The 15,892-nt window shown below is 35.1% G+C and overlaps 1 protein-coding gene across 1 annotated transcript in view; it reads right to left on the bottom strand.

The window, feature by feature from the left end:
- The window catches only part of LOC129228512 (muscle-specific protein 300 kDa-like), a 143,514-nt gene that overhangs the window by 3,333 nt on the left and 124,289 nt on the right, over positions 1-15,892 (bottom strand). The window contains exons 8-15 of the mRNA XM_054863195.1: positions 12,764-12,919; positions 12,046-12,263; positions 9,648-9,783; positions 8,430-8,561; positions 5,169-5,329; positions 2,276-2,423; positions 1,466-1,558; positions 1,080-1,134 (exon numbers count right to left, since the gene is read on the bottom strand). Of these exons, the coding sequence (XP_054719170.1) occupies positions 1,099-1,134; positions 1,466-1,558; positions 2,276-2,423; positions 5,169-5,329; positions 8,430-8,561; positions 9,648-9,783; positions 12,046-12,263; positions 12,764-12,919 (1,080 nt within the window). The 3' untranslated portion in view covers positions 1,080-1,098. The remainder of the gene's footprint in view (positions 1-1,079; positions 1,135-1,465; positions 1,559-2,275; positions 2,424-5,168; positions 5,330-8,429; positions 8,562-9,647; positions 9,784-12,045; positions 12,264-12,763; positions 12,920-15,892) is intronic.

A 15,892-nucleotide genomic window follows, 5' to 3' on the forward strand; every position in this document is an offset into this window, starting at 1 on the left:
TCTGAAGAAAGATATTTTTGTATTGGAAAGGGTTCAAAGAAGGGTAACTAAATTAGTAAGGGGACTCTCAGATTTAGATTATGATACCAGACTTAATAGGCTTAACATGTATAGCCTGGAGCAAAGGATAGTCAGAGGGGACATGATTCAGTTATTTAAATTTATCAAAATGAAAGATGTAAATGGATTAAATTTTTGCGGGGAAAGCAGGACAAGGGGTCATTGTTTTAAGCTATTTAAATCTCAGGCTAACTTGGAAATCAGGAAAAACTACTACTTTAGCAGGGTCGTGGGCACTTGGAATAGCTTACCGGAAGAGGCGGTAATGAGCAAGGGAGTGGATAGCTTTAAGAGGGCCATTGATCTTCATTGGGGACTAATTAATTGACTAGGACCAGCCTAGCTGGGCCCAGAGCCTGTTGCTGGTGGTCACATTTGTATTTGTATTTGTATTTGAAACTCGATCCGGGGCATGATAATTTGTTAATATTTTTTGGCAATGTTTTGCATGCAGGGAAAGGCTTTATTGTGACAAGGCTGAACGGATCCGGCGACTTAACTGTTTCACTGGTAAGTCTTTCATTTTAGGAGAATGAAGAAACAAAGAAGTAGTGAGCAATGAATGCTATCTATTGGAGTTTAAGTCCACTGCAATTGGGTTAAAATTTCAACTATCAAAATATCACCAAACTGGCAATCGCTTGGTTCAAATATGATGCAATCTTAACCTGTCATACCTTGACGGGCGATTTTCTAGTACATAATAAACACCAAGTTTAAGTCTGCCTTTTTTGAGTATTTAATCTAATGGAATTTTTAACTTTTTTAATTCACGAAAAAAAATGTTCAGTTGAGCAATTTGTAGCAATTGATGCAAGAAATATGCCGAAGCCATCGTCTTAATCTGTGTCACTCTTCTCATTCGTTATTTAACAATAAATAATTTTCTTGCTTAACACTGTTTGAAAGATGCACATAAATGTTGGACAAATTTGGTCAAAACATTTCTCCCTAAATTTCTAAAATAATTATAAATTTATGATATCTCATTTATTGCACCAGATAAAGGATACACTTACTTGACAATGGCAAGAATTTCTATGAAACAGAACGTAAGCCATCTTCTTCAGCATCCTAAAATAAAAATTAAAAAAACAATTTTTGTCAATCAGCAGCGAAAAATCATTATCTTAAACTATTCACTACTTTGTTAGTAACAGCTGTTTCTATTAAATAATTGAAATTACTACAGCCCCATTGAAGCAACAAACAAAAACAGCAAAAATTGAGGGTGAAAAGAATTAGCATCATTTTGCTAAATCCCTCATTGATCAGGTACAAAATTCAACCCATAAGCATATTTACTTTTAGGCAGAAACATGAACTTTCTTAATTGGTTATTGCATGACATTTAAAAGTCTTTATTAATTGGAGAATTATCCACTCTGTTAAGATGGTTTCTTACCTGAGAAGAATCCTTGATGGTTAAGGAAGCCATATCCAAACTGTTGTTTGTGGAATTTTCCAATTCCATCAAAAGTTTTACTCGTTTTTCATTCTAGAAAAAAGATAAACTTCAGTAAGTTAGAATGTTTTGTACATTTTTTTGCATAATATATCTTTTTAGACCAGTTGTGCTCAACCTGTATGGCAATTAATTTGAGTGACGGAAACATGCTGACAATCCTGTGTCAACAACTGATTTACTGATGTTGACACTTGCTCACTTGCATAATAATGAAAGGAAGTCACATCGAACATTTGTGATAATGTGTGTGATAAACTTCGACTGTTTCTCTATCTTACAACAATACTTATTTTATTTTTTTTCCTTGCTAACTACATTCAATAAATCACTCTTTTTGACGAGCTAATTTCTAGACACTCTGTACATTCCAGAGTAGTGAATGCTAACAGGTATGGAAACGACCGCAGAGAGCCAAGGCGGAACCCTTGTCAGTTATGTTGCTGGGCCCCCTTCCGCCCCCCCCCAAAAAAAAGAAAAGAAGTAAATATCAAAAGGGTAAGTTTTAATCTTTATGTTTTCTCTTATTCGGAGTTTTTTTCCCTTTCTCTTTCTTCCTTTCTTTTTTTTTACATTTTCTTTCTTTTTTTTTTTGCGCTCCCCCCCCCTCCCGCCTTCCAAGGCTTGGGTCCCCAGTTTCCGACTAGGCTGACATGGCCTCTCATCGGACCTGCATGAAAAGGCATTGCTCTGTGAAATGATTTTTCTTTTTCTACTGCAACTGTAAGAGTCATCATACGTAGAACTGACCTCTATTTTTATTTTCTCTACGAGTTTCTTCTTTTCCGCTTTTAATTTATCCACTTGTTCGGCAGCCTTGGCATTCTTAATGCCAGACATCTCCAGGAATGCCAAGTGGGAGTCTTTTTCACTTATAGCTGCAGAAAGTGCTTCTTGCCTACAAAAAAAAGTTTCATCAAAAACACTTTCCTTAGCAATATTACTAAAAACTTCATTTATTTTTACCTATATATAATACATTGTTAATTTTATTTTTCCTTTTCCTTAAAATAACACTGCATATCAAATATATCCCGACTATTCAGGATATTTTTTTTTTTTTTTGAATAAATAGGTTAATTTAATGCGTATTAAGATAAAAATCTTCACTAATAATAAAGTTGAAAGTCTGTCTTTGAATGTTTGATACGCGATAGCGCTTAGACCGTTCTGCGGATTTCCACAAAATTTGTTTGTAGCATGGGGGGTGTGCACCTCAAAGCGATTTTCAAAAACTCTATTTGTTCTTTTTCCAATCCAATTTTAAGCCCATTTTCACATAAATTTGATAATATGGGTGAGAAATGTTTCAATCGCAATGTAGGTTTTTGGTCATTCAAAAGCTGTTTCTGCTTAAGATAAAGTTTGTTTGAAGTTTCTATGAACGTTAGGAGAGCTATAGGAATAGTTTAGAGAAAACCAACATCCAAGGCTTATCTTCAGCAAGCCAAACGTTTCTAAATAATTAAGCTCAAGAATAAAGATAAATGGAAATTATTTCTGACGTGAAATTAAATTTGTATGTTACCATGGTTACGACTTTTACCCCCCTTTGACTGTTTCATTATTTTTTATTTTTGTTTTTAACATTTTTAAATGTGCTTATTTTGGCGATCAGTCTTTTTCTTTTATTGAAAAAGATTCAAATTAAAATATTTTAACTGGTAAGAAAAATTCGTCTGCTTTTATTTTTTTAGCTTTTATGTTCAGTAAATCTACAAAATATTGCTATTACAATGTTATTTCTATAGTATTTAATTTCGGAAAAAAAAGTCTTATTTTGTGTTTTAAGGAAAGAAGGGAAACATCCTTCCTCTTTTAAAATATTTCTAAGGCTTTTGCTGGTTTCTGTTAAGCTACATGCTAAGTTTTTAAATCTGCCAAAGAGATCTTTTAAACAAAAAACTTAGTGTATAGTAGACTTTGACTGTAAACATACAGTCGAATCAAATGACCGTTTGATATTCTACTATGGGCAAAGCCGTGCGGGAACCACTAGTATAAAATTTTTGGGCACACAACTCAAATCTGAAAGCATGAAAAACAGCATTCAGTGAGTAGATACAATTTTTAGTAAGATAATGCGTTCTGCTTTTAATCATGTACCCATAAAAGCAAAAGGTGAGATTCTTCCACTAATTTATCTGCAAATTTTGAAGATAACCAATGTTTAACATTGATATTGATTAACAATAATTGGAAGATGAACTTTCCTATAGTTACAATAAACTTTGGATGTGCATAAGAAAAGCCTGTAGTTGAATTTGAATGGGCAAAAATGGACTCTTGCATGCAAAATGAAGGCACAGTTACTTTTGTTGCAATTATATTTCATTCAGTCAGATTTTTTTTATTAATTTGCATTTTTTTTTCTTTTCCATTTTTAAACTGCTCTCCCATGGAACTTTTTAAAAAAAACTTAAAAAAAAAAGAAGTACCGTATTTTCGGGAATAAGCGCCGCGGCGCATATGAGAAAAAAAGTAAAAAAAATGCCGGTGCGGCGCCAATAACGGGTGCGGCGGATACAGTGTTTTTTTCCCAAGTTAAAAAAAAAGGTTGAAAATGCTGCTAACAGATGGCACCACATCGTTTGCTTTCATTTTGCGAAATCCTTCGCCCTTGGGCGACAAGTAAAGCAAAGAGGGGGGAGGGAAGGTGAATCAGTCATTGTACGTGTTTCACTGAGGAGAGAAACGCTGATCCACATGCGCGAGCAAGCCTTATCGCGGCGGAGCGAAGGGGTCAAGAAATCCGTCGACCTTGGGTGACAAGTAAAGCAAAAGGGGGAGGGAAGGTGAGTCAGCGATTACACGAGTTACACGGAAGAGAGAAACGCTGATACACGTGGGCACGCAAGCATTATCGGGTCGGAGCGAAGGGGTCAGGCAGAGGAGACAGCAAAAGTATTAGTAAGAGAGAGGGATGGAGTCCAGTTTGTAAAGGGAATTTACCACCTCCCTCACAAAAATGGGTTGCTTGGTCAAGCAACCTAATGGGAAACTTGTCTCCTAGCTCTAAATTTATTATTCACTCACATCGTCGTGTTGCATCTTTTGCTGTCGTTCGTGCGTTCTTGGCTTATTTTTTTTTACGGAATTATTTCAGAGTTGCTTTTGAAATGACTCCTAATCAATTGAAAAGTTATACTGCAGCCTTTAAGTTTAAGGTAATAAAGGCAGACGCAATTGGAAATCGTTTTGCTGGCAGAGAGTTTGGCATTGACGACAGATGCGTTTGCCGTTGGAAATCGGATAAATTAACCATCGAAAGTGATGGCCAATCGAGGGGTGCCGAAGGCAAAAAGTGCAAAATGGGGATTTTTAAAAATATTTCATTATTGTTAATTAAAAATACTAACGAGAAATAAAAAAATATTTTTATTTACATTTAATCCAGCTTTCTTTACTACTGGTTGTGCTTTTAAGTTGTTTAATGTTGGGTGCGCGCTTATGGAAGGTGCGGCACTTACACCGGGTGCGGCGCATGCATTAAAAAACGTTTTCCTTTGAGAATATATAACGATGCGGCGCTTACACCGGGAGTTAGTTTAATACCTTTTTTTAAATTAGCTAAGAACAAAAAGTAAAAAATAAATTAATTCAATAAAAATGAAAAATTTAAATCAGTTATTAAATTATATACTTCATTTCGAACAGTTGTTCCAATTGCATTTTTCGTTCTGAGACCAGTTTCTGCAGGCTCTTTTCTACTTCTGTCAGTCTCACCTTCAGGGGTGGGCAATTGGTGCATCGAGCATTGTACCCTTTCTGGAGGCCCCTGACTTCACCCTGCAGGCTACGAATCTGAAATGTGGATTATTTATATCAATTATAAGAATCTCGAATGACATAAATTTAGAAACAAAATTTATTTTAATCAATGAGAGATCATAAATCCATCTTTTTTCCCCTTTTGTAGGCTGATCACCTTTTTCTATTTACCAGCAAATGAGATAATAGGGGTGCCTCCAAATTAATTTTTTCAAAATGGGGAAGTTTCCAAAATACTAAATGAAAGTCTGATTTTTACTGAATGATAAAATATGAGCATGGACTCATACTTACACTTAACAATAAGGGATATTATGCATTATTAAAAAGATTTTTTTACTCAATCTTTTTTTTTTTCAGATAATTAAACACATTAATTAATATTAATAGATAAGGCAACAAAGGAAGATTATTTTGAATGACAGCAGTGGCGGATTTGCTAGAGGGGCGGCAAGGCCGTATCCAGAATTTTTTTTCGGGAGGGCCCCAGCTTCACATTGCCCTAACACACACATACATGCATAAAAATACTTAGCAATAGAAGATGGCTGTTTGTCTCGATTTTTAAATGTTTCCACTGTTGGACTGTTGTTATTTATATTTTATTATTTTTTTATTGACCTTGTTGTGGTAAGGATAACAGGAGAGTGTCCCTTTAAGTCGGATGTAGAACATCCATAATTTCAGGGGGTCCGGAGATTTCTCCCCCGGGAAAATTTTTGAAAAAAAGATATAAAAATGTGTATTTTGAGGCCTTTTATGAAGTAATTGAGACTACATAAATATGAAGAAAAATAGGCAAACAAAGTCTTTTAAACGTTATGCATTCTTTTACAAGATCAATCAAAATAAAAATTGCTTGCTCGACAAATCGTTGACATTAATCGACAGAGAGAAAACATGAGAGAGGAAAAAAGAGAAGTACATTGTCATTTGCTCATATCGGCTTTTAGTGTAGTTTGTTTTTGATCATTTCCCCCAGCATCCCTCCCCCCCTTTATACAAATGCCCTACAGTATAAAAATTGTACAAAATGGTTTAAAAGAAATGGTGTAGAGATTCAGAAAATAAGAACGAAAGAGTCATATATTTTGGCCATTTGGGCAATTCATACTTTATTTTCTTGTTAAGAGACAAAATTGAAGAACTTTTCAAGGAATTTCAAAACTTTAATAATTTTCAAAGACTCTAGAACAGTTAAAATTATTTAAAGCACTTTACTTGCACTTTTCAGAAGTTGATTGCACAGTCTTACAAAATGATTATAACTTTGTAAGACACACTCGTTTCAAGTTAAAAATAAATGTAACGAAATATTTCTCAAAGCAAACAATTTGTTCTTCAATCACAAGTAGTGCAGAAAATGAAATCGAGTAGAGTAAGTATTATTTTTTGTTCTCATGCTTAAGATATTAACAGTATGCAGTAGAAGTCAGATAAAAACAAAAAAAAAAATCCAAAATACTGAATTCGATATTAAATAAATGGCAAGACATGGAACGTATCAGTCACAAAAATTTATCTTGAAAAATATGCTACAAAAACGCGAGAATCATGATTTTTGCATTTTTTACTCAGGATGTATCAAGGAGCTGAATTTAGCACATCTTCGTAACCAGATACTAGCCTAATCGGAAACTAGGGGCCCGGCCCTTGGAGAGTCCCCGAATCGAAATCGGTGCCGTGTGAATTTCATAAGTTTTAGGGGGAGAAGGGACACCTGTTGGCCCAGGCCTGAGCATGAAGGGGGCCCAATATTTTTAAAACAAGGGGTGAAAATATGGGTAAACAATGTGGAGAGGGCCCTAAAAATCATTTGTGACGGACCCCAAAATTTCTATACACGCCTCTGGAGGAGGGCAAGTCTACCGAACTACCAAGGGGCCTGCCTTGACCCTGGACGGCCCCGAATTGAATTGGGAAAGAGAGCAGGAGGTCCTAATTAAGGGTCTAAATTTCAAGTATGCTTTGCAGCTAATGAGAGCTAGAATTGCTTTTTATGTATTTCATCAAATTTTCACTCGCTTAATAGTTACAAAATTAAGAACAAATAACTTTTGTTATTTCCCTTTTCTGATATTAGAAATTTAAAAAAAAAAAAAAAACTTCTGCTTTACGGCATAAAACATTTCGGGTTTCAGGGGAGAAGCGGACCCGTCGGCCCCCCCTCTGGATACGGCCCTGGGGGGGGGGGGCGACCACCCCCTTCGTAACCGTCATTTTCTGAAAACAATACTATGAAATCGAGGAAAGTACTAGCAATAGCAACTATTTTAATCAAGTAAATGCTATAAATTTGCTTTAATTGGTTTTAGACAGTAGTGTAGTTGAGGATGGACAGCGGTACCCACTTTTTAATTTTAACCCAAGCTCCCCCCCCTCCCTTTTTTTCTTAAACTTTAATAACACTGCGCGGCAAAAAAAAAAAAAAAAAAACTTTTAAATGCTTGACATAATTCTTGCTGATTATTATGTAATATAAACCCTGAATCCAAATATTACTGCCGTTTTCCCCCCCATGTGTGCCACTTTTTGGAAATGGCCTGCAATTGTTTTCAGTTTTCGACAGTTTTATAGCCATTATTTTCATCTGGAAGGAAAGAGAGCGTTATATATTAGTGATTAACACTCTTCTATGACTGGACTGGCAGGAGAATCCTGAAAATTAACTTTTTGCATCCTCAGTTCATTGTTTACCTCTTAAATACATGTCTGATTGAATTTTTATGAAAAAATATGAGCTGAAGCATACCCTTTACATAACCAAAATGACAGAACAGTTTGTTCAGCTTTTCTCCAGAAATTTGGAAAAATGTATATTTTTAAAAATGTCCAAATACTTTCGATTACATATCTAATAGCAAAATTTTCTTAAAATATTTATAAAGTTGAAAAGGTTTTCTACATTAAATGCAATACGTAGAAAACCATTAAAATATTATTTTATAAATAAATTCGCCTGGCCAGCTTTAAAGCAAACAAGAAAGAAAAAAAGGACATATTTAAGAAAAATATTGTCATTTTTTATTTTCAATAAAAGTTGGAGAGGTGTGAACTCTCCTAAACTCACTCAGCTACATCTCTGATTATATTCTATAGTGTGAGAGGCATATTTGAATACAAATGAGCTCACCTTCTCTTCTGCAGCCTGCACGAGGGACTGCTTCTGAGCCACTGCCACCTCTCTCTGAGCAGTGATGCGGATGCTCTCCCGCAGCGCCTCCTCCAGTTCCTCCACGCGCTCCTGCTGCTGCAGAACTTGCTCCTGGGGGAGGGGAGGGCAAGGGGTGGACATCGCAAAACAAGAGAATGGAAACGAAATAATGCGAAAATAAAAACACCAAAACAACAGAAACAAATAAAGAGAACAACTGAAACTTAAAACTATGAAATTGAAAAACCGACCACGTGTGATGATGAAAATGAAAAAATTGGTATGCTAAAATGTTGAATCTTAAAAGAAGCTAGAGAAGAAGCCAGCTGGCCCAGATGGCTTCATGCAATAATTCAAACAAACAAAAATAATCATAAAAATAATAATGATTGTAATAATAAAAATAAAATGAGGAGGAAGAGAAAAGATAAACAATGATGTTTAGTACAAAGAACAGTTGCATTTAATTTCAAAAGTTTCTTAGTTTTACTTAACTATAATCTAGAAATTGATAATCACTAATGAACTTGTAATAGAACATTTCATTTAAAATAAAGTAAGAGTCTTATTTATTACACTTTTTAAAATTCTCATTGAAAAACACACAACAATATCGATTGTATCCCTCTTTTCCCCCAAAAATATATGATTTTCCTATAATTTTCAAACAATATTTAGTAATAGTATGTTAACTTAGCTAATTTTTGATCAATACCTGATTCAATATAACTCTAAAAGCTGAAATGGCCTGATTTTATCAAAAAGATATTCTAACCCCCCCCCCCCCCCCAAGCTTTAGGTATGGATAACCAATTTAATTTTAAAGTTTTAAATTACGTTATAGCTTCAAGATTTTTTTTTTCTTTTAAAAATTTAGTTGAAAATCTTTTAAGTTGGAAATCATACTAGTACACACGCACACACACACACACATCTCGTCTTTCCCTACCATCTTCCATTTCATCAGTAGAAAGTTAGTTTCCTTTATGAAATTGATCACTATTACTTTTCCTTCCTTTAAATAGTGCCAACGAGTATTTTCACGCTTTGGAAAAAAATCCGACCACTACTCTGCATTTGGCTGAATCATTTATTGTAGCATCACATTTTTTAAAATCTAATGATTCAGTCTGAAAGCTGGAAAACAGTACATGCAGTTAATTGCACAAGAGCTAACTAATTGAACAGAGGGATTACCTGCGTTTTCGCTGCTTCTTTGGCCGCCTCGGCTTCTCTCCTCCTGGCCTCTTCCAGCATCTGAGCATTTTTGGTTCTATCTGCTTGTTGGCCCCGTTTTGCACCCTGCAATTTTGAGTCCTTTTCCTTCATGGCTCTGCAGAATAAACCATAATGTAATAACTATACCATGCACAAAAAGAAAAAAGAGATAAAAATCTAAAAATTTGAACTTTTGATGACCTTGAAGGGTACAATTGATGAGCCAAATTACAACGAAATACAAAAATGTGAGTGAAAAAATGTCTCAAATTTCGGATACTTGACATGGAATGACCCCTATACTAAAGTTTGATTGGCGCTCAGGTAACTAAAACGTGGACCACATTGGTTAGAGTCAATTCAAGCTTATTCAAATAAACAGAATCGGAATTAGCATTTAAAGGACTTCGGGTAATGATTCAAAAAAATCGCGTCTCTTTGGAACTATAACTCATTGGAACGATGTCAAGATGCTCAAAGGAAAACACAGTATTTTTTTAGCAAACGTTTAAAAACAACAGTGCAGCAATCAATCTGCAAGAGTATTTAATATAAATACTTATATAATAACTTTTCACTAAGATACTTCATTCAAACAAGCAATTAACAATAATATAATTCACTCGATTTTTTAAAACAAACTCAGAGAATCAGTGGTGTAACTAAGGGATACCCTCCCTCCAACCCCCCCCCCCCCCCCCCAAAGGAAAAAATGACAAAACATTTTTCCTAGAAAGAAAAAACGTAAGATTTCCTCTGAATGAAATGTTTTAAAAATCACTTTGTAATCCGTCCCCACAGTACCATTAAAGATCGTCTAAACTATTGTTTTTAGGACATTATGTCAAAACAATTCAGAGGCATAGGCCCGAACCCCCCAACATCGTCTGAAATTGCGTTTTCGGAACTTCAGTTTTGAAAAATTATTAAGAAGATTCTCTGAATATCACCTCATTTTCCATGTTCCAAAAAGGGCCTGCAATCACGTTTTAAAGATTTTAATCTTGAGAAATTTCCAAAGAGAGAGCCTTCCAAACTCTCCTCCCACTAAGATCAACAAAATAGTCTAGAATTGCGGTTGATACCTAAAACTTTGAATATTTCCGAAGGATACCCCCCCCCTACACCCCCTCCCCCATAACATTTTCTAAGATAGTTTAAAATTGAATTTTGGAATCAATTTTTCCATAACGGTACCAAAACGTTTGCAATCGTAGTTAAACGATTTAAATTTAAAAAACAAAATTCTGAGGGTTAGAGCCCTCGAAACTCTCTTTCCCCTACTGTCACTATGATCGTCTAGAATCGCTTTTGAAAAAACTAGTTTCAGAAATTTTCAGGGGAGCATCCCGAAAACCTTAAGCATCATCGAAGATCTTCTAAAATTGGAACTTCTATTTCAAAAAATTGCTGGGAAGAATCCGAGAACGACATCCCCATTTCCCTAACATTACCCGAAATGGCCTACAATCTCGTTTTAAAGACTAAAAATTTCTGAGAGGAGGGCCCTCAAACCTCCCCCCCCCCCCTTCTTAACATCACCAAGATTGTCTGGTATTGCTTTTTTGAGCTACCGTTTCGGAAAAGACCCTCGGAACCCCTCCTCCCGTTTCTTTGCGAATATTACTTTTAAGACTCTAAAATACACGAAATAATGATATTTAATTAGACCCAAAAATAGTAGGAACACTACATAAAAGTTCTACTGTACGAAAAACGCGGGAATTACAGAATTTCAAATGTGCGATTTTTTTAGATAGCTGAGTGTGTGAAAGTTCTAGAGCATTTTCAAATACTCAGTGTAATAAGGTTACAAGAACCTAAAAAGCAAAATGTTTTCGTTATTAATTCAGAATAGAAGTAAAAATTAACAAAAACGCAATCGCAAAAATGGACCTTTATAGTAATCCTAATCGCAGTCACTGCAACTAATCACTCTTATGCACGATGACAAAAAATTATATACATTCCCGATCATCTATTTGTTCAAAACATTTAGTGTTCACGCTTTTCAAATATTCATTAGTAACTTTGCTGCTTTTGACTGAAATATAAACTTTAAAAGTATGTCCGGTTTTTAGAAATTCCCTAATATTTTGAGAAAATAACTTCTTTATGTATTTAAATATTGGTCAGTTTAAATTATGTTGCATTACTGTGAAACAACTACTTAGTATTTGAAAACACAAAACTTAATTAAGGAAAAAAAGGCAGTATTTCTTAATTTTAAAAAAAAGTGGGGGGGGGGGGGGGTAATTTTTAGGGCTCCGCCGAGGCTGTTTCAAATTCACCTAAAATCACAGTCAAATGTTGTAAGGTCTTTCATAATGACCTCGTTTCTATTTCATTAATTCTGCTGAAAAAGCAAGCAACTTACTCTTGCAGCTCCCTGATCTGCTCGTTAAGCGAATATTTCTCCTTCTCTACAGAAGTCATCATTTCTAAAAGGCGATCCAATTCTGTTTGCAAGCGTTTTGCATCCTCTTTGGATTTTGAAGCTTCCTGTTCAGTTTTTTCCTTTTCTTTTGCTAGTTCTTCACATAACTTCTCCAATGCTGCTAATCTTTTTTGACTTTCTGCATTTGCTCCAGCAGTCTATTAAGAGAAAAATAAATAATTAGTTCTAAAGTATTTTTTCAATACGTTAAAACAATTTTTGTGAGAAACCAGCAGGGCATACAAATGACTAATAACAAACAAGAGTAACAACAGTTCTTATTCTTTGTATAAGGAAGTAAAAAGTCATATCTTGCAATACATGAAACTACTATTTGAATCATTTGTTGTTTGAGTCCTTGACGTTTTTGTAGATGGATACAAACGACTCGCGCTACAACGCTATTCGATTTACGTGAAATGGCTATAACGCGAGTTTTTCACGAGTAACGAATTTTAGAACTAACGCGAATTCCTCGCCAGTAACACGACAATTTTCGGAAGCGTAAGTATCGCCTCTGTTACTGAAGAGTTATCTTTAGAATGATTTAAGCACGTAAAAAAAATTCGTTAAAACACCGTGCTGACTCTTAAAAAACACTTGAAACCCCCGCCATTATTTTTGAATCACTCCATTTACTTATGACCAAACTAATAACATTTACCTGCGGCGGTTGAGATTCTAAAAACTTTAATTTTTCTTGGCACTTTTTGAGTACTTTTTCGGTGTCCTCCATCTTTTTCTGCTTTTCTTCCACTTGTTTCCGGAGTGAGGCAATTTCTGCCTGCTGAGGACCTTCCTGAACACTCGGCCTCTTCTGCTGACGTAAGCTCTGCAGATCAGACTGAAAAAATAATAAAAATGCTTATAATTTCCCCTTGTTGTGAACAAAATCGAAAAAGTCATGAATGTATGTATGAATGTATTTTGGTGTTCTTGGAGAGCAAAGAGGAAAGACGAAGAAAATTTATAAATGAAAAATTAGAAAAAATAGTTGTTTTGAATACACTTGTACGCTCAGTTCTTGATTCACACAGTATGGAAAGAGAGATATAGAGAGAAAATAACACGTTTTTAATAAACCGCAGAAGAATTAGCAGTTTTAGCTAAACATAATGTACATAGAACTCCATTAAATTGCAAAATTTTGATCGATCATTTAACACTTTGAGTAAGGAATGAGGTTTTCTCACAAGTGCGCTATTTTTCCTTGAAATGGACAAAAAAAAAAAAAAAAAAGAGAAAGAAAAAAAAAAAATGCGTTTTCTCTCTTACGATGGATGGAAAATTGATAAGTCGAAATTTAAACTCACTCCTCTTTAATTTTTCCTCGAGGTTTGGTCTAACTCAAAATCAATCTTAACAGCAATTGAATTTTTAGTCCAGTCATGTTATACAAAAAAAGGGGGGCTAAAATCGTAAAGCACGATGTAGTTCTGGTTTTTCAATACGTTGTTTGGGTCAGTTAGGGTAGTGTAAATCTAAGTTTGCAGTTTTCAAAAACCTGTGCTCGCTGCGTAATTCGCGAAAAACTGCGAAATTTTCGGACTCTATTTTTAGTTTTTCCTTTATAACTCCTAAACTGTTCAATTTTTTATTTAAAATGTGGATATACCGCAATCCACGCAAAATATCGACATGAATTCCCACTCAATCACGAGTCGTTGCGACAAGACTCTACTGATTAGAGTTATTGTTTCTAGAAATGCCCCCCCCCCCCCCAAGAATGTCCCTCCTCCTGGATGGTTACGTGTGTATAGTTGTATGTGTGTGTGCGTAGACTTACGTGTGTGCACGTAGGCGTGTCTATATGTGTAAAAGCGCGCGCGCGCGTAGGCGAGTATGTATAAGCATGCATGTGCAGGACATGGATGCCACCACCCAGCAGAAGTGGATTCCGGAGGACAGAGTGCTCAGGACCAGAGGAGCAGCGCCGCCGCCGGTGGGGCTGCAGAGGCCCCTGGTCCAAGCTGAAAAAGGAACCACAACATCAAGGACAGTCAAGTGAGAACAATAAGCAATCGTGATTGCTCAAGAAAAATTGTCTGCGCGTATCTTTATGTAGAAACATAAATGACTTCGAGTTTATCCGCCGAAAACTGAATACCTAATTTAAAACTTTAGCGTGAAAATAAAAACAAGTCATATCAACAATAATTATTTCACAGTTAAAACCATAGCTACAGAGTCGGAGTCGAATATCCAAGAATCGAAGTTAGTCATTTGTCCTCCTTATATAAATTTTTGCCAAAACCACGAAGTTGGGGAGTCGGAGTCCGATTAATTATCGGTACAGGAGTCGGAGTCAGGTGCCCCTAAATTCTCGGAGTCTGGAGTTTTGCGCCAAGAGCCATTTCCAACAAAATTTGTTTGAAGTAAATCCGCCTTCAAGTACGGATAAAGTAGCATATTCGTAATAGTATACCTCGGTTCCGTTATAAAATTAGACGCACTTAATTGCATTACTTGTGTTCTTTGTATGATTATGCATTTATTTTTTTTTAAAATTTTATCTTATGTTATAAAATGGCTCTAAATTAAGCTCTTCTCTGAGTGGTGAGAGCTAGTCAGGCTATTGTATAGCCTTTACTACCATCCATGGGCGCCCATATGCAAAATTGTAAGGGGGCTCAAATATTTTAACCATGGTTTAGCAGGATATTTCAGGGATTCTCAAATAGACAGGGAGAAATATATTTCAGGTTGCAATTTCTTTTTATTTTATATGTGAAATGCATATTTGTAAAAAATATATATATATTTCCCTGATTGAAATAAAATGAATTGAATTGAATTCAATTGAATTGAATCTACATTGACTTTCCGTATCCCCGTAGGCGCTAATGTTAAGGGATTAGAACTGTTCAAAAAATTGTTCAAATCTAAAGGATATTTTATATACAAGTTTTTCATCAAAGGCTTTTTGCTACGAAGTTTGTTTGAAGCAAATTCGCCACACAGTTCGGAATTGCCTTGAATTTCCCCGTAGGCGCTAATGTTAAGTTTTTTTTTTTTGAACTGTTCAAAATTGAACAAAAAATAGTTCAAACTAAAAAATGAAATATAAGAATGAGGTGTCCTCGCCGAGATCTTTCGAACAAAAAAAAAAAAAAAAAGTTCGAATCGGACCATTCACTCAAAAGTTATTAGAGGGGACAAACAGACATTTTCCCCCATCTCAATACCCTACTTTTCAATTTTTAATTTTTCAATATTTATTTAATTATTATTTTTTATTTTTGACTTTTTTTTTTTTGTTTTTTGTAATATTTTCAAAATGCATTAAGCCTTCTTTCATGCTTTTTTCGTCTTTCTCTGAGTTTTACCGGGAAAGTAGGCTAAAAGGGGGGCAAAGAATGATATAATACGACTCTAATGTGTGTTTATATGATATATATGTGCTGACAAAACACGGCGGTTATAGAAAACTTAAATAGGTCAATAATTGACAACCCTATGCAAGTAATTGGAAACATTCTTTCCCTTACGTATCTATGCTTTTAACATTGATGAAATTTTCGCCGTGTTTCATTTTTTGACTGGAAAGTTACCTAACGAATTTTATTTTGAATGGAGAATAATTTTGGTATCAGACGAATTTGTAATGAGATTCAATTATACGAAAACAGGCGGGCAGAGAAACAAAAAATAAATGAAAGTGAAAGTTCACTTATTCTTTTTGCAAAAGCAAATGAAACTGTCCAGGTTCATTTGCTTTTGCAAAATGAACCTAACATCACGTTTTATCAAACGTAAAGTTTCAACGGGAAATCTAGAACGAAAAATG

The sequence above is a fragment of the Uloborus diversus genome, chromosome 1 (assembly GCF_026930045.1).
Source record: "Uloborus diversus isolate 005 chromosome 1, Udiv.v.3.1, whole genome shotgun sequence".
NCBI classification, from domain to species: domain Eukaryota; kingdom Metazoa; phylum Arthropoda; class Arachnida; order Araneae; family Uloboridae; genus Uloborus; species Uloborus diversus.